Here is a 21,828-nt window from a genome sequence, read left to right on the forward strand (position 1 = left end):
GTGACGATGAAAAGAGGTCATAATTTTGTGTTGCACCGTGCAGCTCGCCCACTCGCTCGGCAGCGCAGAGTATCCTGGGAGTTGTAGTTTATTTGTTTTTTTAACATTACGATGTACTGGGAAATGTTGGTATTTTTCTTTCATGGAGCGGTTTGTTGCTAGAAGCAGCGAGATAAATGTGTGTAGAAGAGAGTTGGATTAGCAAAGTAGTTTTTGTCCCCCCAAAAAAGTTATCTCTTCTCTGGCATATTTCCATCTGTGTAATATGTAGAAATGTTACAGCCTGATTTCTATGTCTGCAAATTCATCACATTCTTAATGTTTATATGCAATCGTTAAAAATATTCGATGAATTGTGAAACGTGTTGTGAGAAAGTAAGTTTATTGGACATTCGTTGAAATTCCCTAAAGTGAATACTTTAAATTATGGATTATATTTAATGGAATGTGAAGAAAAAATAGAGTGATGAATAATGCAAGCTATACATAAATGGTGTGAAACTAGAGGAAGTAAAATGAATTTGCTTACCTTGATGCACAGCATTAGAAAGCAATGGATAAAATGTGGTCTATTTCAAGGAATGAAACCGAAATGTCTGTGTATAAGATTGCTTTGCCTATTTGTTCATGAGAGAGGGGTATGACAGGAGAAAGGAAGTTGAATACAATAGTTTTCTTTTCCCAAGCCATGGCTTCTTGTGCTCTGTTCTTTACTCTTTTTACTCATTTAGGAAGGCAACTGTTTAATTTGTTGGTCAGTCACTGCAATAAATATCTATCTATCTAGAATGCAATACCAAAAGGTTATTTTAAAAGTTTTTAAAAAGGTTTTTTTTTAAAAAAGCACCGACCGAGGCAGGTGAGGACATAAACATTTCATACATATGTCAGGAAAGATACAAAGATAGCTTCGTAAATTCAACCAGGAACTGTATATAGTTTCAAGCCATTATAAAATGCCATTTTCTGCCTGTCATCCCTTGTTCATTATTCTGCATTTTCTGCCTAAAAATACTACCCAAATGCTTACTCAGTGTGGAGGTGCATCTATTACAATTGTTCTGGAAGACAACTATATAGAGAGGAGTTTGTGAGATTCTACAAAACAAAATTTTCAGTGCATTCATATTATTTGCCAAGCATCCTTGAACATATATCTTGTTTTGTTGCATTATAGATATCCAAGTGCAGCATCATTGTTATTTAGCGTATAATATATGAGCTACATGGGGGCATGATGGTTCAATGGTTAAAGGTGCTGAGCTTGTCAGCTGAAAAACTGGCAGCCCAGGTTGGAAACCCCAGCACTGCACAACAGGGTAAGCTTCCAATACTTGCCCCATCAGCTCCTGCCAACCTAGAAGTTCAAAAGCATGCAAATGCAAGTAGATAAATAGGTACCACTTTGGTGGGAAGATTGCAGTATTCCATGCACATCAGCATATAGTTATGGTGGTCACAAGGCCATGGCAGTGTCTTCAGACAATGCTGGCTCCTTCGAATGAAGACGAGCACCATCCTCTACAGTCAGACACAACTGGACAGGAGAAATTTACTTTTATATGAGTTGCAGAAATCCAAATAAGCATTAGTCAACTGTAAAAACCTTTCTGTATCTCTTTGCCATCTTCTCGTTTTCATTACCCTGTTTTCCCCAAAATAAGACATCCCTTGATAATAAGTCCAATCAGGCTTTTGAGCGCATGGCCAAGCGCTTATTTCAGGGTTCAAAAAAATATAAGACAGGGTCTTATTTTTGGGGAAACACAGTACGTCAGCCAGTCTACAAATTCATCTTGGAGTACCCCACTGAACTTATTTTTCAGGGAAGTAATATATTTAATTTATAGACTGAAATTGCTTTCAGATCTTTCTGTAGAACAGGGTCCCCAATCTCAGTCTGCAGCCCAGTACTGGATAGCGGCCGTGCAGGTGGTGTGTGAGCAAGTGAAGCTACATTTGTGCAAGCAGTGAGTATGAGAAACCATCCCTCTTCACCACTGCTGGCCTGGAGAGCTGGAAAGGTTGGAGACTACTGATATAGAATATATCTTACTTCCTCAAGATACATGTCGCCACATGTTGTGTTTCGTTCTTTTGTTTTTTTCTTATGTTACTATTTTAAAAAATAGAAGAACATTTTGAAAAAGAAGATATATCAAAAAATCATTTGGCTCAATTTATAAATATATTAAATATTGAGCATTCAGAATAATACTGATCAATCTTTGCATTGCACTGATAAAGAGCTAGATTGTAAACAGAATGTAAACACATACTGTGACTAAAATAATCCATAGTCATTCTATCAGTGAAGATACTAGTATTTGTTGTCCCTGTAAGGATGAAGCCATTATTCCTGATAAAATGCTAAATCCCAGCTTTTACCCCCAATCATTCAAGAATACATTTACATCTCTAAATCATATTGATTTTTGCCACAAACCTATATATAACAATTCAGGAAATAGTGGAACAACCCTATATGTTATCAATAAATGTCTCCTCACCCATTTTATATTTCAAAATTGTGAAGATTTCATCCAGCTCTCTAAAAATATCCTCTGTCCAGTTAAGGATAAGAAAACCTTTTGTGAGTTAGTTGCATCTTAATAACATATAAATATAATTTGTATTATTTAAAATTCTTATCCACATATTTCTTAATTTAAAAAGAAATCGGATGCTGTTGTATATGGACAGAATTGGAACGGCTTACCTTCAGAAGTTGTGGATATTCCATCACTGCAGGCTTTTTAGAAGAGACTGGGTAGTGTCTCCTGCTTGACCAGCGGGTTGGACTAGAAAACCTCCCTTCCAGCTGTTATTCTGTTAATTATTAAATCCTATCATTTAGCAGCCATATTTTAGCTTAGATAAACTTAGTGGGTTCTCCTCCCATAGAAAATTTCTTAATGCGTAGGAACCGGAAGCATCGCAGTGGTACTGGCTGGGAAATAGCGAAACTCCGACGAGCTTCGCAAAAACCCAGCCAGACAAACCGCTGTTGGGGGGTCCTCAGACCAGAACCATCTTGGAGGGACGGGGGAGAGAGAGAGGCGCCTCGGAAGACCAAGAGGAACAGGCAAGTTCCTAGGAAGGTTGGAGGCAGCTCTTTGAGTTGGGGGAGTTGGGGGAGACGGCGTTGGGGGAGACGGCCATTACAACCACTACAAGCTGGGGCAACCGGACTAAGATCTGAACAGGAGCAGAGATTGAACAGAGTATTGTTACCGGGTGAGTGATTGGCCAACTCACAGGTAAGAAGAAAAAAAAAATTTTAAAGCTTGAAAGAAGTCCCAACGCGTAATTAGCGGCTAATTGGCACTTGGGAATTCAAGTGGGAAAAAAAAGAGGAACTTTAAAACTAAATTTTTAACTTTGTGGGCCAAATTTAATATAGTCATTTTATATTGTTTTTAAATTTTGTGAGTTTATGTGTGTTTTAACATGGCTGTACACTGCCCTAAGTCCTTCGGGAGAAGGGCGGTATAGAAATTTAATAAACTAAACTAACTAACTAACTAAAGCCCTAAAAGGAACCTTCCACCTGGATTTAAAACTGGACTTGGAAGAAATTAAAAATAAGATAAGAAAAAGAAAACAGAGAAGTATTCTTTAAACAACAAAAGGACTTAATTTGGAGAAGAGGTAATTATTTTTGTGGATTTACAATTGATACTTTGCTGTCCGGGGATTTGTGAATTGGAGAGAGACATCTACTGGTGAAAAAAAGCATTGCACTAAGTTTATTTAGACCACCATGGGAAAATACTGGAGGAGTGTTTGTTTAAACAGCTGGAGCACGATTTCAAAAGAAGCGGAAAGAACAAAGATTGAAACTGGAATGGTTTAAATTAATATTTGAATTGGACACTATTTGGAAAGAAAAAAGAGACATTATATGGAGTTGATTTTTTTAAAATTTTATTTATATGCCGCCCTTCTCCGGAGACTCAGGGCGGCTTACAATGCGTTAAGCAATAGCCTTCATGCTTTTTGTATATATTTATACAAAGTCAGCTTATTGCCCCCACAATCTGCGTCCTCATTTTACCTACCTTTGAAAGGATGGAAGGCTGAGTCAACCTTGAGCCTGGTGAGATTTGAACTTGCAGTAATTGCAGGCAGCTGGTGTTAATAACAGTGCTTTAGTCTACTGCGCCACCAGGGCTCTTTGAATTTGAATTATATGCAAACGAAACTAACACATTTAAAAATCCTTTCCCTTTAAATTGATAACATGGAGAATTGGGAGGATGAGTATGAGAAACTAAGGGAGATGTTTCAAAAGATAAGAGAAGCATTTAAGGGAAATAAAGAAGCGGAGGACTGGTTAGAATGCAAAAAAAGGAAAGAAAATATGAATGGAAGCAAGAGAAGCAAGAAGACAATATTGAAAAGGAAATAATTAAAAATAAAGATATAGATGATTACACTGGGATTAACAGTGAGAAAATAAGAATGGATGGGGGGAATATCTCTCAAAAAAGAGTAAAAATTAGAGAAAGGCGGCAGAAAGTGAGATATAAGAAAAAGAAGTAGATAAGAGAATGGGAGAAAGGGAGGAAAATATCAAGAAATGGAATTGAGGAGAGATTAAAAGAAAATGGTTAAAAGGTGATAGCAGAAAGGAAATTAAAATATCAGTATGTTGATTTAAGAGAAGGATATTAGTAGTAGAAATTGTATGTAAAAAGTAATTTATAAGAAATATATAGATTATTGTAAAAGGGATATAACTAAAGATGAAATTAAATGTGGGTAAGAAGCAAAAAAGAAGAAATATGCTGTTTAATATAAAATAGATCAGTAGATGCAATGTGAAAGACAAAATGGGTTATATGTTTTGCTGTTTGAAGATGTACAGATTGGAGAGAAATAATAGTGGATGGTAAAGAAGTGTTTTAAAGATGGAGAAGAACAAATGAATTTATTGAAATTAAGATGAAAAATTGAAATGTAAAATTGAACAAAATTGAAATGTTAGTAAATGATGTAAGTAAGAATGAAACGTAATATAAGTAAGAAGTAAAATAGAAGAAATATATTATTAAAGGTAAAATAGATTAAGGGTTGGAAGGCTAACTTAACAAAGATTTTAAGGTAAAAATGGAATAAGTTGAAATACATTGTTAATAATTAAAAAGATGAGAGAAATTTTGAGAAATATATTTAATAAATGGAGGAAAAGTCGGAGTTGCCTGGACACCATAGTGGAAAATAGTAAATTGAAAATGAATAAAACAATAGAGAGAGATGAAAGGAGGAGTAGAGGGAGGGAAGAAAGGGAGAAGGAGAGAGAGGAATGGAAGAAAGGGAAAAGGGGAGGAAGGTAGGGAGGGGAAATATGAGTAAGAGAGAAGGTTAGATAAGGAGAAAGAGAGGAGGAGGGGGAGAAAGGAAAGGGAAGTAGAGAAGGAGTAGGAGAGGAAGAAAGAAGAAAGTAGTAGGAAGGATAAAAGAAAGGAGGGAGATGGAAGAGAATGAGAAGAAAGATTGCTGTACAATAAAAAAGATGAAATGGAAGAAAGGCAACCCTGAACATGTGTAAATGTATTAGGATAAAGAATGAATTATTAAAAAATAAAAGAGAATAAATATGAGTAAAAATAGAGAAATTAGAACTTGAGGGAGAATGAAGATGTATATATATAAATAAGCATAGAAATATTAAGATATGAGTAAAAAACATGGAAAAAGAAGATTTTGGCAGAAATTGTTACTAAGTAAAATGTATTTGGATATGATAAGTTGTATAAGATATGATATGGCCAATACTCTGTTCATAAAATATGCGGGTGAATGTGGGGGGGGGGGGAATCAATAAAACTTGATTCAAAAAAGAAAAGAAAATTTCTTAATGCTTTATTGCTTAAAATAATAATTTTAACATAGAAACATGCTAAATAAATTTATAAATCTTATGCTAATGTTATTTTGTCCCATAAATTCAACGGAATTTTAATAATTATTTAAGTCCATTTTTATTTGAGAAGGAAAGTAGAATACATTTACGGCCATAAAAATGTTTCCTTGGAAGAATTACTTAATTTTATTAAAATAAGAACAGTAATAATAACAATATTACAGTATTAATATTATCTGAAAAATTCAACAAGTAAAATCCCACATTTTATAAATATTCATACATTAGAACCCAAAAGAAATATAACAATCTTACTCTGACTAACTGAATAACCTGATAAATTAACAAATATAAAACTGTTTGGTATATGCATGTAATTTTCAATCATTATTGACATATAATAACAGCTCACAGTAATTAGTGTAAGAATGTTTTGCAAGCCAATAGTTAAGGCAATATCTCCAATATCAAAAGTAGGAGAGAAAGAACATCCTTGATGAATTCCGCAAGACCACAGGACCACCATATACTGCTTCATAATGCTTTGAAGTCCTCTCTAAGTGGGTTACAGAGTCAGCATATTGCCCCCAACAATCCGGGTCCTCATTTTACCGACCTTAGAAGGATGGAAGGCTGAGTTAACCTATTAGCCATTTCAAAAGGAGTGGGTAGCTTCATTTAAAGCTTCATTTTTTCAAATAAAAAAAGGAAGAAATCTAATTTTTAAAAAATCCACTGCTCCATATTCAAAAATGTTTTCTGAATTCAACAAGATCAGCATTGCAGATTTTAGCTTTTTTGAAATACACAACTGAACTATCAATTATCACATCTTGATTTTAATTTTAGCCACAAGCCTGCTACTTATTTTATCTTATGTAAAAGAGATAGCCACAAACCATCATTACACAAAAATGGCCTTTTGAGGAATTTAAGAACATAACAGACCCGAAAACATTTTGTTTTTCACAATGGTGAACCAGTTCCTACTACGGTACTCACAGGCAGGAAACAGCCATAATTTTTCTGTCATTGTTCCCCTATAAGTGTATGGAATTATATTTTTCCTACTCACATAATTTTCAAGATTAATGGCCTTGGATAGATTTGACCTCCATAAATATACCCATTCCTCTTTTAAAGCTATCCAAATTAGTAGCCACATCACTATATTTTTTGTAATTAATTCCACAGGTTAATTATATAGTATGTGAAGAACTGCTTCTTTTATCTACACAAAATCTCCTTTCAATTACCTTCACTGGGTAGTCTTAGTATTTTGAGTAAGGGAGAAAAACTTCTTGTCCATTTTCCCAGGCTATGTATTATTTTAAACAATTCATGTCCATTGTCATAAATTTTTCAAGATAAAGAGCCCTAAGCATCCTGATATTTTCTTGCAGGAAAAGGCTTAGCCTTCTGATCATTCATTTATGTTCTTCTGACCCTTCTTACTCTGTTATCCTTTCCAAAGATGGTGATATAAACTGTACTTCAGATGCAGATGTAATATGGATCAGTGGTGGGTTGCTACCAGTTCGCCCCGGGTCTGGCGAACCGGTAGCGGCGGTGGCGGGAGGTTCCACCCACCCACCCGGACGCTTCTGTGCAGGTGCAGAAGCATCACACCTGCCCACGAGTGAACTGGTAGCAACAGGTTTTGAAACCCACCCCTACTATGGATGATATAATGACAGCATCTTCATTTCCTATCCTGCTATTCATCTCTAGCATGGAACTTACTTTTTTTCCTAGTTGCCAGACACTGAGTCAAAGTCTTCAGTATACTACCCACTATAACCCCAGGATTTACTTTGATTAGTTCAAACTCCAGCTTCAATTCGGATCACTTTACACTTCATTTAAGTCACCTTTCCCCTATAATTGACAGAACATTGTATTGCAATCTTTTATTGCAAAATGCAATCTATATGATAGTATTGTGGGAAGACATATCCATCTGGTTCAGTTACAAGCCAGGAGAAAGACAATGGAAACATGGAGGCTGATTGGAAAGGTGATTTATTGATGAAGCAGAACCACATGGGTTTGTGGTTCTGGGCAGCTGACAAAATGGAGTTGAGTGGGGGGTTTTTTATAGCTTCTCTGGGCTTTGCATTTGAGCTTCCTGTTCCTCTGCAAAAACATGTATTCCATTGGCTGTTATCAGATTCCTATGAGGTCATGTAGGGGTTATGTAGGGGTCATAGCTGGCTCTATAGGAAAAAGGAAATGCAAATCCTAGATGTTTGAACTCCCAGGTTTGGTTAAAATTTGGACTGCTCTGAGATGATGCAATGAAGGGGCTTGTGTTCTGAAAGGGTATTGGGCAATTCCTATTGTGGCTTAATGGCTTTGTCCTGGTTTGTATCTTGAATAAGGCCTAATCAGACTTTGATTAGGGAGGGAGTTTCAAACTATCCTGTCTTGAATGGATTTCTGCCTGCAGTATTTGTTTTGCCTATGAATAGAGCTATCTAGATACTTGTCTTCCTTTTTCAATAACCTCTTTATCGCTTAAGCTGAAATCTGCTGTGGGCTCTTAAGGAAAATGGGGGTTGTTTTCTGTCTAAAATGGGGGTTGTTTTCTCTCTAAAAAAACATGTTTCTCCATTTCTCCCTTTAGGGAGATATAATATTCTGCCTTTTTAAATATCTTCAAAATATTTCATTCTTCCAGGAGGGTGGGTACTGACTTTCTACAGTATTAGAAAATTGGTGTCTGCCAGCTTGAGAGGCTCTTGTCTTGAAAAGCTGCATCTGAAATTAAAAAATAAATCTTCCCAATGTATATGCCTGAAAGTAAGTAGCATAGAATTGCAGGCTGGTTTATAGAAAAATCTCACTGAATTAATTAGTTGATTCCAATGATCTGTATCTCCCACTCCCCCCCCCCCTTATATATCTTCTCTGGTTTTATTTGCAAATACAGCATTACATAGGTAAAATTTCAAGTATTTTCATTTCCTATGTTTTAAGTGTGATATTTCAAAAGTCTGGGCATAAGTACAGTAGCAGATTTATTAACTGGTTGCTGGAGTTGAGTTCAATTTGAAGGAGGCTTTACCATTTAAAAAAAAATACTGTGCTACATTGTGTGTGTGTTTGTGTGTGTATATGTATATCGAGTACCTATGGTGGGAAACAGGTGGTCGTTAGGACCTGGAGGGATCCCAAGGAAGCATTTTGCCTGGCTGGTAAGGCTGTGTTAGGGAGACCTGGAAATGAAAGTAAAAAAGACGAAGAGGCACATGGAGGGAACAGCAGGGGCGGCAGCAGAAGCTGCTCTAGGATCAGAATTCTGCCTTCTGCAATGAAGTAATAGTGACTAATTATTTATAACAATATCTCTAGTACTACCACACCATTTATCAAGGCAAGTAACCATAGTGAAAATTTCCAAGCAGAAGGGGTGAGTAGGTTAATTTTTTTTTTTGTCTGTTAAGGAAAGAAAGAAAAAAAAAAGGTGGAGGGAGAAAGATGTGAGAAATCCCCCCCCCCAGCAATATTACATAGATTCGCAGAACAGTGACAAACATCGTAATTGCAGATGCAGCCAATTCCTCCCCAATCAAAAAGTCTCGGTCTTCCTTTAAAAACACAGCTGGGAGCAAATTGGTAAAGGCGATTTCCCCCGAACGAGATGGGGTATCGGAGGGCTGGCAGGAGTTTGGGAGTGAATGGCGGACCCCGAGCCCTTTTGGAACGATCGGGACTTCCTACTATTTCTTTCCGATGGGGCCAGCGGATTGTAAGCTGCCTTGCCGGTTTTTTTACTAAAAACATTCATTATATGCAATCGCGGTGAAAGAAAAACTGCCGACGCGTATGAGTGGGTCCTGCTTAAAGATAGCTCTGAGTTCTGCTGGATCTGGGGTTTTGTAGCCTGACTTACCAAAGTTACCAGTGTAACAGCATGGAAATGGTTTCCTGTGTAGTGTATAAATCTTTTTGTATATGTTACAAACGTCTTTCTGCGCCGTGGGGCTATTTTAGCTTGGAAATAACCGTGACAGCTTGCTATGAGTTTGGGAGAGTGCCTGTAAATAATACTGTGGGTTTTTTCCGTGTACTTCCGCCATAGAGATGTATCTAATGCCGGATCGCTTTACTAAGCGAGGCCGCGGCTTGGAGGCCTTGGATTAATAGGGGTAGGACGGTTTTATTCCAGCGGAATTTGAATTGAAAATAGTGTTTTTTAATGAGGGCAAAGTAAGGACAACGGTTTGAAAAAGCCAAGCAGGATAAAATGAAAAATAGTTACTGTGCATAAGTGCATATTGAGCTATAATCTGAATACCAAAGGCTTACTAATATTTGTTAATATAACAAACTACCATTCATGCATAAATGTCGTGTGCCTGTTGCATTAATTTAATAGGTTAAGCCAGTTATGTTACTAGCATGGAGAATGCATAGTAGGAGAATGGCAAATATGTTTAAATTGCTACTGAGAATGCAGCATTTTATTCTGCATGACTAGGGGAAAGTAGGGGAGTGCCAGGAACAAGTAAATTAGACATTATAACTTCCAGGTTGGTGGGATATACTGTAGTAGTGTATGGCTAGTGTTTGGGATATTTCTACATTATTCTGTTTTTAATCTGTCTTTTGCTCATTTTAAGTAAACTTCACCTAAATTGTGAAAGTTTGTCATATTTTGTCAAAAATGTTTGAATAAAGTTACACTACTTTACACAACTTTTTAAAACAGTGCTAACCATCTGTATGATCCTTAATATATTGGAGGGGTAGGTGATTTGTGACTTGTAAATCATATGTGGCTTAGCATTGTTTGTTGTTAGGAGTTTGGGAATCTCCAAATTTGAAAAAAAAAAACCTCCTCTAATCTTTCTAATGTGCAATTAAGTTTCTTAGAATGGCAAAATTGCTAAAAAAAAGGAATTGGGCAACAAGTAATCATCCATACATACAGTTTTCAGGGTTTTCAACCTGATTTCCCCCCATCTCTGTGATATATATGTGCATGCAAAGAAAGAATATAAATATAATTTGCAAAAATTATAACTGTTGAATTAATGAATATAGTACCCAAAGTTATTGTATATTATATAAATAATACTGTTCTTAGCTAGTGCTTTTTAAATTTCAGATTGGTAAATTTCAGATTTTAAAAAGTGTAATTGAAAAGTGTAAGTATCTTATAAAAAAGGTAAATAGGCCTTTGGTCGAAAAGTCTTACATTAAAGCTGCAAACAAGCATTCAGGAAAGGTGGAAAAGCATATGGGGTGTAATAAAGGCAATTATAGTTTGCATTTAATTTAAGCAGTTAATAACAGTTTTAAGCTGAATACAGGTAAGGATATTATGGCAAAATTAGAACATTTTTACATAATAGTTAGAAAATATTAAGGTGAACAGGAAGGGATGGTACAAATGCACAGTTTGGTTCTGTGCTCTGAATTAGATGCTATATAAGGATCTCAAACCTGCACTTAAGACTGAGCATTTGAAACATTCAGACTTTATAGTGCCGCTAAGGCTAATTAAGAATAGATTTTCCTATTTGTAATTTGAAGTATCAGAACCTCAGCTGGTAGTTCTGTAGTATATTTTTATTTTTCTTCTGAAAAATGTTCATATTTTTCCTCTTATTTTTCTGCTCCTTGTGGCACCATAAAATTTTACTTTATACAATTTTATTATACAACTTATACACCCACACAAATATTTTATTTATAAGGTACCATGTAGAAAGGTACCATTCTGAGTAGGATTTTAAATATTTTTTTAAAACAACATTGACAATATTTTTCAAGTACATAACTTTAATTAATGGACTATATCATTAAAGACCAGTTTGGGTGTATCAAAGATATAACCTTCCTTTTTAAAATTTCAGCAATAGACTGTACTATTGTATTGTACTGTAATAGTAATAGACTTAAGTCCTCAACTTAAACCACAATTAAGCCCAAAATTTCCATTGCTAAGTAAGATGCTTATTAAGTGAGTTTTGTCCTATTTCACAATCTTTCTTGCCACAGCTATTAAGTGAATCACTACAGTTGTTAAGTTAGTAACATGATTATTAAATGAATCTGGCATTGACTTTGCTTTTCAGAAGGCCACAAAAGGTGATCACATGACCCCAGGACACTGCAACCATCATAAATACTGTACATGCCCAGTTGCCAAGTGTCTAAATTTTGTTTATATAACCTGGGGATGCTGCAACAGTTTTAAGTGTGAAAGCCTGTCATAAGTCACTTTTTTCAGTGTCCTAACTTCAAACAGTCACTAAAATAATATTTGTAAGTTGAGAACTAGCTGTAAACCTGTACAATGCACAGTTCTGTTGATTGCTATCAATGTAGTGGGGTACCCCAAGGCTCTGTGGCCTTCAACATCTTCATCAATGATTTGGATGAGGGGAAAAATGGGGAACTCATCAAATTTGCAGACACCACCAAGTTGGCAGGAATAGCCAATACTCCAGAAGATAGAATAGCTCAAGATCCAGAAGGATCTCAAAAGACTTGTATATTGGGCCCTATCCAACAAAATAAAATTCAATGGTAGGAAAACTAAGGTTTTACCTTTAGACAAGGAAAACCAAATGCACAGGTACAGTATAGAAGGTACCTGGCTCAATAGTAGTAACTGTGTGAGGGATCTTGGAGTCCTAGTGGACAATCACTTACTGTGTTTGTCGTTCCATAAGACACACTTCACCATAAGATGCACTCCCGTTTTCAGCCTCCCCGCGACCCATTTTTGGCCTCCACATGTCCCATTTTCAGCCTCCGCAAAAGTCCTGTGCAAAGGGTGGGGGCCTGCAGGTGGGCAGGGCTTCGGCAATATTCACTCCATAAGACACACAGACATTTCCACCCACTTTCGGAAGACAAAAAAATATGTCTTATGGAGCAAAAAATAGGTAAATATGAGCCAGCAGTGTGCTGCAGCTGCTAAAAAAGCCAACACAGTTCTAGGCTGCATTTATTTTTATTTTTATTTTTATTTTTATTTTTATTTATTTTTATATGCTGCCCTTCTCCGGAGACTCAGGGCGGCTTACAATGCGTTAAGCAATAGCCTTCATACTTTTGTATATTTTATACAAAGTCAGCTTATTGCCCCCACAAACCGGGTCCTCACATTTACACAGGGATAGAATCACGTAAAGTGTTAATACCACTTTATAATGCCTTGGTAAGATTACACATGGAATGCTGCATTTAGTTTTGTTCACCATGCTATAAAAAGATGTTGAGACTCTAGAAAGAGTGTAGATAAGAGCAACAAAGATGATTTGGACTGGAGGGTAAAACATAATGAATGGTTGCTGAAATTGGGTATGTCTAGTTTAATGAAGAGGAGGAGGGGTGGCATAATAGCTGTGTTCCAATATCTCAGGTGTTGCCACAAAGAAGAAGGAGTCAAACTCTTCTCGAAAGCACCTGAGGGCAAGACAAGATGCAATGGATGGAAGCTAATGAAGGAGAGAAGCAACCTAGGAGAAATTTTCTGACAATCAGAAAAATTAATCAATGGAACAACTTGCCTCCAGAAATTGCTCTAACACTGGAAGTTTTTAAGAAGAGATTGGACAACTGTGTATGTCTCAAATAGTATAGGGTTTCTTGCCTGAGCTGGGGATTGGACTAAAAAACCTCCAAGATCCCTTCCAACCGGAGTTTTGTTTTGTTCTGTTCTATTTGCGACCTTCTGACAACAAAGTCAGTGGAGAAACTAGATTCACTTAACAACCATGTTACTAACCAAACAATTGCAGTGATTCACTTAACAATTATGGGAAGAAAGCCCATTAAATGGGGCAAAATTTTCTTAATAACTGTCTTGCTTAGCAAGAGAAATTTGGGACAAAATTGTGGTCGTAAGTGGAGGACTACCTGTAGTCTATTCACCAATAGATTTTATACTTCCTTAATCATAATTACAATTATTTTAAAATTTATCCTACATGTAATTTTCTCTTAGAGTCATATAGTCTTTAGAATAATTCCAAAGATTTCTGTTGAGAAAGGTTAAAAGATCTTGAATTTTTTTCTTCCTATTCCTTTGCTCTCCTTAGAAATGTTGTAGATACTTTCGAGAAGCATAATGAAGTAAGCATCATGAAATAAGCTTTCTCTTTTTCTGTATTTTTAGGAAGGGAAGTTGTTGGAATTTATTTACTCACATTTGCGGATAATATATTGCTAAGTGCTTATATTTTTATTTCTTTACTTGAGGATGGAAAGAAAATACTAAATACTAACATATTTGGGAAAGAAATTTAATAGTGCTATGTCCATGTTAAAATTTGAACTGAATAGATTTGTACAACTGTAAAAAATTTAAATATTCCTTTTTACTATTGCAGTGATGCAATGGAAAGACAAAAAAGAAAAGAAGAGATAGAGAAAGGTCTTCAGTTCATCCAGTAAGTAATCATATTTGGTAGTGGTGATGTTTCTGTTTTCATTTATTTGTAATATAAAATTCTACTTCGCTCAATATATCACCAAACATCCAAACAAGAATCAAATCACAATTCTATTATGGTTGCATCAGTGTAAAAATATGGCAATGGCCAAGAAGTTACTTGTTGGAACTATGTGACCTAATTTAAACATATTACACTGGTGGAGTTTGAAACCTAGAAATATTAGACTTCCATCAATGTATTTCAATTAACATACTTGTAAAGGAAAACTTCTGAGACCAAGGAGGAATATAAATTTTTAGATTTCTATTTATCTTTTTCTTTTGTTAATTCAGTCTGTAACTTTGAGGTGATGTTCTTCAGCTGATTTATTCTATTGATTGGCTTTATAGGAACGTTATCAGATAAATTGAGAGTTTGAGGCTTATATTCAGTTTTTGTTGCCTTCAGCTTTACATGACTATAATTTTCCAGTACAGAGGAGTTGAACTTTGTCATACTTACAAACATTCCTACCCATGTGGGCCATGGATACTAACCACAAATTTTTCTTCTTCCATTTGTGAAGAGTTTACTGAATTTTTTTTCATTAAAATTGCTCAAAGTTCTTGATAAACAATGTATCAGTCATCCTATAATGTTGGTACCTAATAATACTGTCCTTCTGGAAAACGGGGGTATCTATTTTACTGTGGAAATTTCCTATCCATGATTAAATTATACATGTAATATACATGTCTTTATGCGTGTTAGATTGATGTACACATTTCATGACTGTTTTATTCTTTCATAACAGTTCATTCATTCTTCATTCTAGGTCTACATTACCATTAAGCCAAGAAGATTATGAGGTAACTTTAAGATTTCAATTCTTATTTTAAAGTATTTAATGGTATTATGTAAATACAGCTTAACCTATTGTCGTAGGTAATATTGGGGAACAGAAGAATATTAATAGTTTTCTAGAGTGGTTAGGTGAGCATAGTTTTATGTGGAAAAATCAGCAATCATTCTCAGCTCTATCTGGAGCTACAGCAGAATTTCACTAAGGAAAATTGTATTTATTTATACCATAACATTTTTACTGCTTTTGATTATCATAAAAATGATCTCCAAACAGGCCTTGCACTTCATTCTTACAGGAGACCATGTTTGTATATTTTATTTATTATAATTATATTTATTTATTATAAATATTTTACTCAGGTTTACTCATTATTACAACTACAGAACTGACAATGAACTAAAATATACTGTTAAACACAACAATCTTAACCGCAGAAGAAAAGCATACACAGTAGTGAAGCATGTATAAAGTGTAGGATCAGTAATGAGATGGCCCTGCTGAAGAAAAGTTTATGCATTTTTGGAAATACAGCAGAGAAAAGAGAGTATAGACTTCTCAGGAAGAAGCATCAAAATACAGAGGCAGACACTAAGAATTTCCTGCTGTTTGGGTTAAGTTATTCTTAACTGGACTGGATCTTCTGGTTTAGTTAAACTGAGAATTGTTGACTTTCCTGACAAGGATTTTTTTTCATTCTTCCCAGTAGGAAAAATAGAAAAGAAAGCTTTGGATCTTCCTATTCAAAGTCAGCAATTTAGAATGTTACAATTTTTGTGCCCATCCTGAAATGAAAAAGATCAGAATGAAGATGATTTTAATGTGGAATCTTTGGTGTTGTTTGATCTTAGTTGTTTGCTTGCAGTAACATCAGTGCCAGTGAGTGTCAGGTTTGTTCCCTGCTTATATACAGTAGCTTGCCCTGCCACTGCTGGCCCCTTGATTAGATTTTCTGCTTGATTCATCCCTGAGCTACACATCAAAGATAGCAATCCAGCAGGGAAGGTCACACATGACAGTGGTTGTAAACATGGTGGTAAGTGCAAGCTGATTGCCAAATACCCAGATTGCAATGTGGGATGAAGGGATGCTAAGATAGCTGGAGTTCCAAGGACTTGTCATAACCACCATTTGTTCAACACCATTGTAACTTCAAATGGTTGTAGGATTAGGGTAGAATCGGGAGTCTTCAACCCCCAGTCATGGACCACCACTGGTCTGCAGCATGCCAAAACTGGGCTGTGCAAACAAGTGAAGCCCCATTGGCGGGATTCAGGCAGCACATGAAACAACTCCCCTTCAGTCCATGGAAAAACCTCTCTCCACGGAACTGGTCCCTGGTGCTCAAAAGATTGGGGGCCACTGGGTTAGACTACTATATAAAGAAAATAAGACAACTATCAAACACCCAGTATTTTGAAAAATCAGATCAATCAACTAAAGCAAACAAGTTACTATTGGTTGAAGAAAACATTGGGTTTCAGTATATGTTAGAAGCTGAATGCTCAATGCAGAGAGGATGGTTTCACCTGAGCTTTCTGTTTGGATGTTGTTAGGCCGACTCTACGTATTACTCCCCCTTCCTTGTTTTTCTTCTTTCTCTTGAGCACTGTCATCATTTTATAAAATGTGAAGAATAATTGAAATCCAGTATCTACAGTATGGAGACTGCTTGGTGCTTCAGTCAGTCAAGCAAAGTACTCAGTTTTTAAGTCAGAAATTTGTTTGTTAGAGGAACCCACTTTCCTAATGACCCTGAGGTTTAAATGACATGTACATCCACTAGTTTTCAACTGCTGTGCCAGAGGCTTTTTGAACAACCAAAGATGATTTCTGTCTATTCATAACTCGGGATTCAAATGATTTACAAAATGATTTTAATAGCACTATTGTGCCATACTAAAAACTCTGGATTTGTTACATCTGGTCTCTATTGTGTAATAAAAGCATCATGTTACAAAGAATAGGTAGGTCTGAAACAGACTATAGTAGTACAATTGATTATTTAGTACTTTTGAGTCATTACTGCAAAGAATAATACTTTAAAATGTTGTGGAGGGAACCATAAGTGAAAGGCTTGAAAGTAATTATTAAGTTTTGAATCCTCCTCTTCACATTCTTCCCTATAGGCTTTTTTACAAAAATTGGTGCAAAACTTACTTGCAGAGGGCAATGATTTATTCAGAGAGAAGGATTATAAATTGTCACTGGTGCAGTATGTTGAAGGATTGAATGTGTCTGAATATGCAGCTTCAGATGAAGTGAACATTCCTGCGGATCTTTTATGCAAACTGCATGTCAATCGAGCTGCCTGCTACTTTGCTATGGTGAGTACCCCTTTGACTAGGTCATATATCTGTGTACAGGTACTTGTGGCTTACTGACTGCAATTAGGACTGTCAACGCCAATCCTAAGTGACATCATTATAAAATAAAATGTCATGTGACTGCACCTGATTCACAACATCAGTTTGTCAGTTCTAGCTGTGGTTATTAAGTGAATCCCTGTGGATCATTAAGTGCAGCATCATGTAACCAACTTGTGACTTCCTCTTGATTTCCCCATTGACTTGGCTTGTCAGAAACTGTGAAGATTGCAAATGGCAATCAGGTGACCCTGGGACTCTGCAAACATTGCAAATATGTGCCCATTAACAAGCGTCCAGAGTGTAATCACATGCCCGCAGGGAAGCTGCAGAAGCTGTAATTTTGAGGAAAAATTTCGTACTTCAAGTGGTCACTGAATGAGTGGTTGGTAAGCAAGGGACACTTATACTTAATAACTTGATAAATCCAACTTTCACATCCATAGAACGTCACAGAGAAAATTACTGGATGCATGATTCTGACCTTTAGAAGATGGAAGAAGGGGAGGCCACTTTTGCACATTCATATTCAAAGCCACAAAACTTGAAAGCAAAGAGGAAGATCATTTGATCAAAGCAAATGGCAAGGTGACATAGTTAACTTTTCTCTTGGGTCTTTGTAAGGTAGAAGTTCTATACAGTCCTCGACTTACAACCATTTAGTGATCGTTTGAAGTTACAATGGCAATCAAAAAAGTGACTTCTGACCATTTTTCACACTTTACGACTGTTGCAGCATCCCTATGATCACGTGATCAAAATTTGGATGCTTGGCAGTTGGTTCTTATACAGTGTTGCCGTGTCATGTGTTCACCTTTTGTAACCTTCTGACTAGAAAAGTCAATGGTGAAGCCAGAGTTACTTAATGACCAAATTACTAACTTAACAACTGCAGTGATTCACTTAACAACTGTGGCAAAAAAGGTCATAAAATAGGATAAAACTCACTTTGCAACTGTCTCGCTTACCAACAGCAATTTTGGGCTCAGTTGAGGTCATCAGTCGAGGACTACATGTACTGTGAACTGTGTGTTTGTGAGAGAAATGTACAGCTATTATCCCAAAGGTGCTTTTTCAGGAGGCAACTGGACTTTCTTGTTTTCTTTGAAGACATTTCACTTCTCATCCATGAAGCTTCTTCAGCTCTGACTGGATGGTGGGGAATGGAAGGATTTATATTCATTGCAGACAGCTGGTCAATTGCATTCTTTTAGAGAGTCATTGAGGCCACTTGGAGGTTTATCTGTGTCCTCAGGGTCACCTGAGTAGTGCAAATGGGCGTGGAGCTTTCTTGGCTGCAGGATGTTTTCTGCCCTGTGTCCCTTCACTGTTGAAGACAGGCACAGGCTGTTGGGGATGAGTCGGTGTTGTCTGCATCTCAAACTGAAGCACAAATGGTTCTTGTAGTCTGCAATTTTTCTGGAAATCTGTTCATAATCCCACACCATCTGAAGGATATTAATCCCAAAGTGCATAGCTAAATATCTATGCAGATTCTCAGTCATCCAAATCATGGTTGTCCCAAAGGTGCTTTTTCAGGAGGCAACAGGACAACCATGACCTGGATGACTGAGAATCTGCATAGATATTTAGCTATGCACTTTGGAATGAACACCCTTCAAATGGTGTGAGAGTAAGAACAGATTTCCAGAAAAACATCTCTCTAAAAGAATGCAAATGACCAGTGGTCTGCAAGGAATATAAATCCTTCCATTCTGCACTGTCCAGTCAGAGCTGAAGAAGCTTCTTGGATGAGAAGTGAAACATCTTCAAAGAAAAACAGAAAAGTCCAGTTGCCTCCTGAAAAAACACCTTTGGGAAAACCATGACCTGGATGACTTAGAATCTCCATAGACATTCTATCTATTACTGTCTATTACCTGAAAGGCCATATTGTTAGTTAGGTGCATCTGATAGAACCCTCATCTATTTAGGATTTTCTTTGATCCTTTTTTCCTTTACCAAGAGTCCATAAGAATAATGACTTACCATATTTTTCGGAATATAAGACACACTGGAGTATAAGATGCACCTTAGTTTTTGGGGAGAAAAATAAAAAAAAAGCTGATTGGTGGGTGAATCGGCCTCCCAGAATACCCCCAATCAGCTGTTTTTAACAACAGGTTGGTTGGTTGTTAGCTCTTTGCCTTGCTTTTTTTTTCTGCCTCTGAAAGCCTCCGAAACAGAGCTTCAGAAAAAAAGCCTTTTTTTCTGAAGCTTCTTTCAGAGGCTTTTATTCTGAAGGACTATCTCTACTCTGTTCAGTCTCCTTTTTTTGGTATTGGTATATAGATTAACCTCTTCCGATCTGTTGTTATTGTGTCATTCTCCATATTTGTTAACATAGTTTGGTTAGAACCTTTACTGATTCTTCTTTTGTTGCTTGTCATATTATTTTAGATAAAAGCCTTTCAGAGGCTTTTTTTCTGAAGCTTCATTTCGGAGGCTTTTTTTCTGAAGCTTCTTTCAGAGGCTTCTTTCAGCCTCTGAAATCTCCATTTGCGAGGCTGGGCAGGGCTACATTTGGAGTACAAGACGCACCCAGATTTTCACCCTCTTTTTTGGCGGGGGGGGGAGGTGCGTCTTATACTCCAAAAAATACAGTAATTAGAATTCTCTTTTTGGGGGTAGGACATATGAGAGTTCTGTGTGTGTTAAAGTTCTCATGATCACATTTATTAATTAATATCTAAAAGGGCTTACATAAAAAAGCTTTAGAAGATAGTGAGAAGGCTCTGGGATTCAACAAGGAGAACATCCGTGCTCTCTTTCGGAAGGCCCGCTGCTTAAGTGAGCTAGGAAGACACAAGGAAGCTTATGAATGTAACAGCCGCTGTTTGCTCTCACTCCCACATGTAAGTAGTAATTTCCTCTTTTCTAAATATTTTGTATTATTAATAGAGAAACAGGTAAATGCTTTAAATGACTAAAATGATTAGAATTGTAGCATATTTTACAGATAATCCTTTAGTTTCAACTTGCGACCAGAATTGCCATTGCTGAGTGATATGGTTGTAAAGCACAATATCATGTGACTGCCTCATTAACAATGGCACTCTGGGTAGTCTCATTTGTCATTGTAACCAAAAGATATATGGATCATTAAGTGAGAAGGAAGGAGGGAGTCCCCAGACGAGTGTGGGAGGGTAGGCCTGTTGTGGTCCGCCAGCAGCCTGTGGAGCTGGCAGCGGAGTTGGACAGCGATGAGGCTAAGGAAGAACATGGGCCACTCCTGGAGGCTGGGGAAGGCCCGGATGAGGGCTCTGCATCAGAGGCAGAGATGGGGCCAGGGCCATCGGGGAGTGAGGTGCGGACTCCAGAGCCTCCAGAGACTGATAGGAGTGAGGCAGAGGAATAGGAGGAGCCTGTTCCTAATGCACGCATGAGAAGAACTGCCAGAAGGCAGGAGCAGCTCAAGCAAAGAGGACAACTCGGGAGTAGGGCCAAAAGATGATTGGCCCCTCCCATAAGGCTTAAAACAGACCAGCAATGGCATTTGGGCTTTGCCGGAAAACAACGTAGGTAGTGTCGTCATCTTCTTAGTCTTCGTCTTGTATTTATTTTTGGATCTGTGACTTCTGAACGTTTGCCAAAAAAGGCCTTTGGCAGCCTAATTAGACCAAGGTTTGCGATAGGACTGAGGAATTTGTGTTGGGAGGAATTCGCTTTAATTTAGTTAAACAACGCTGGGAATGAAGTAATACTCAGCTGTTCGAATAAAGTTTGTTTTTTAACTGACTGATTTTCCTACTACTTATTTGGGCCTGAGTCACAACAAGGCCCAGTGCAGGCTGGGTGAACTCAGGGAGGCTGGGAAAGAGGGTGCGGGGCATGTACCTGTATGCAAGTGCACGGAAGCATAGGGAAGGAAGGTGCTGGTGACCACGTGTCTATGTGCGAGCCCTTGGAGGCAGGGAAGAAGACCACTGGTGGGTGGGTGCCTATGCGTGAACAGAGGAAGATTAGAGAAGGAGGGCACTGGATGGTACACGTGGGTGCAGAGGGAAGAAGGGTTGGCAGTGTGTGCATGTGAAAGGCTGGTGGGAAGACTTACCTGAGTGACTGATCTTCCCTCTGGCTTCCCCATTGACTTTTCTTGTGGAAAACCAGAGAATGTTTGCAATGGCTATCACAGGACTGTGGGATGCTGCAACCAGTCGTAAATACACTTTGATTATAAGTGCCTGAACTTTGTTCACAAGACTGCTGATGCACTGCAACAGCTGGAACTTTGATGTGTTCAGTGGTCATGTGATCATCATTTGTAGCCTTCACTGCCAGCTTCCAATAAGCAAAGTCAATGGGGAAGTCGGCAGGAGGTTGTAAGTGGTGACC

At 37.3% G+C, this 21,828-nt stretch overlaps 1 protein-coding gene across 15 annotated transcripts in view; it reads left to right on the plus strand.

The window, feature by feature from the left end:
• Positions 1–21,828, plus strand: part of ZC3H7B (zinc finger CCCH-type containing 7B) — a 58,377-nt gene that overhangs the window by 522 nt on the left and 36,027 nt on the right. For 4 of the 15 annotated variants that reach the window (XM_034402892.3, XM_087873106.1, XM_087873103.1 and 1 more), the window contains exons 1-5: positions 9,033–9,281; positions 14,221–14,280; positions 15,101–15,134; positions 17,257–17,454; positions 20,190–20,348. In XM_034402892.3, coding sequence (XP_034258783.1) covers positions 14,228–14,280; positions 15,101–15,134; positions 17,257–17,454; positions 20,190–20,348 — 444 coding nt within the window. In that variant the 5' untranslated portion in view covers positions 9,033–9,281; positions 14,221–14,227. Of the gene's footprint in view, positions 1–9,032; positions 9,282–9,376; positions 9,621–14,220; positions 14,281–15,100; positions 15,135–17,256; positions 17,455–20,189; positions 20,349–21,828 lie in introns of those variants that run through there. The other 11 variants (XM_034402890.3, XM_034402897.3, XM_034402891.3 and 8 more) reach the window with 7 other exon arrangements.

The sequence above is a fragment of the Pantherophis guttatus genome, chromosome 7, assembly GCF_059756535.1.
Source record: "Pantherophis guttatus breed Tessera chromosome 7, ASM5975653v1, whole genome shotgun sequence".
In the NCBI taxonomy this organism is placed as follows: Eukaryota; Metazoa; Chordata; class Lepidosauria; order Squamata; family Colubridae; genus Pantherophis; species Pantherophis guttatus.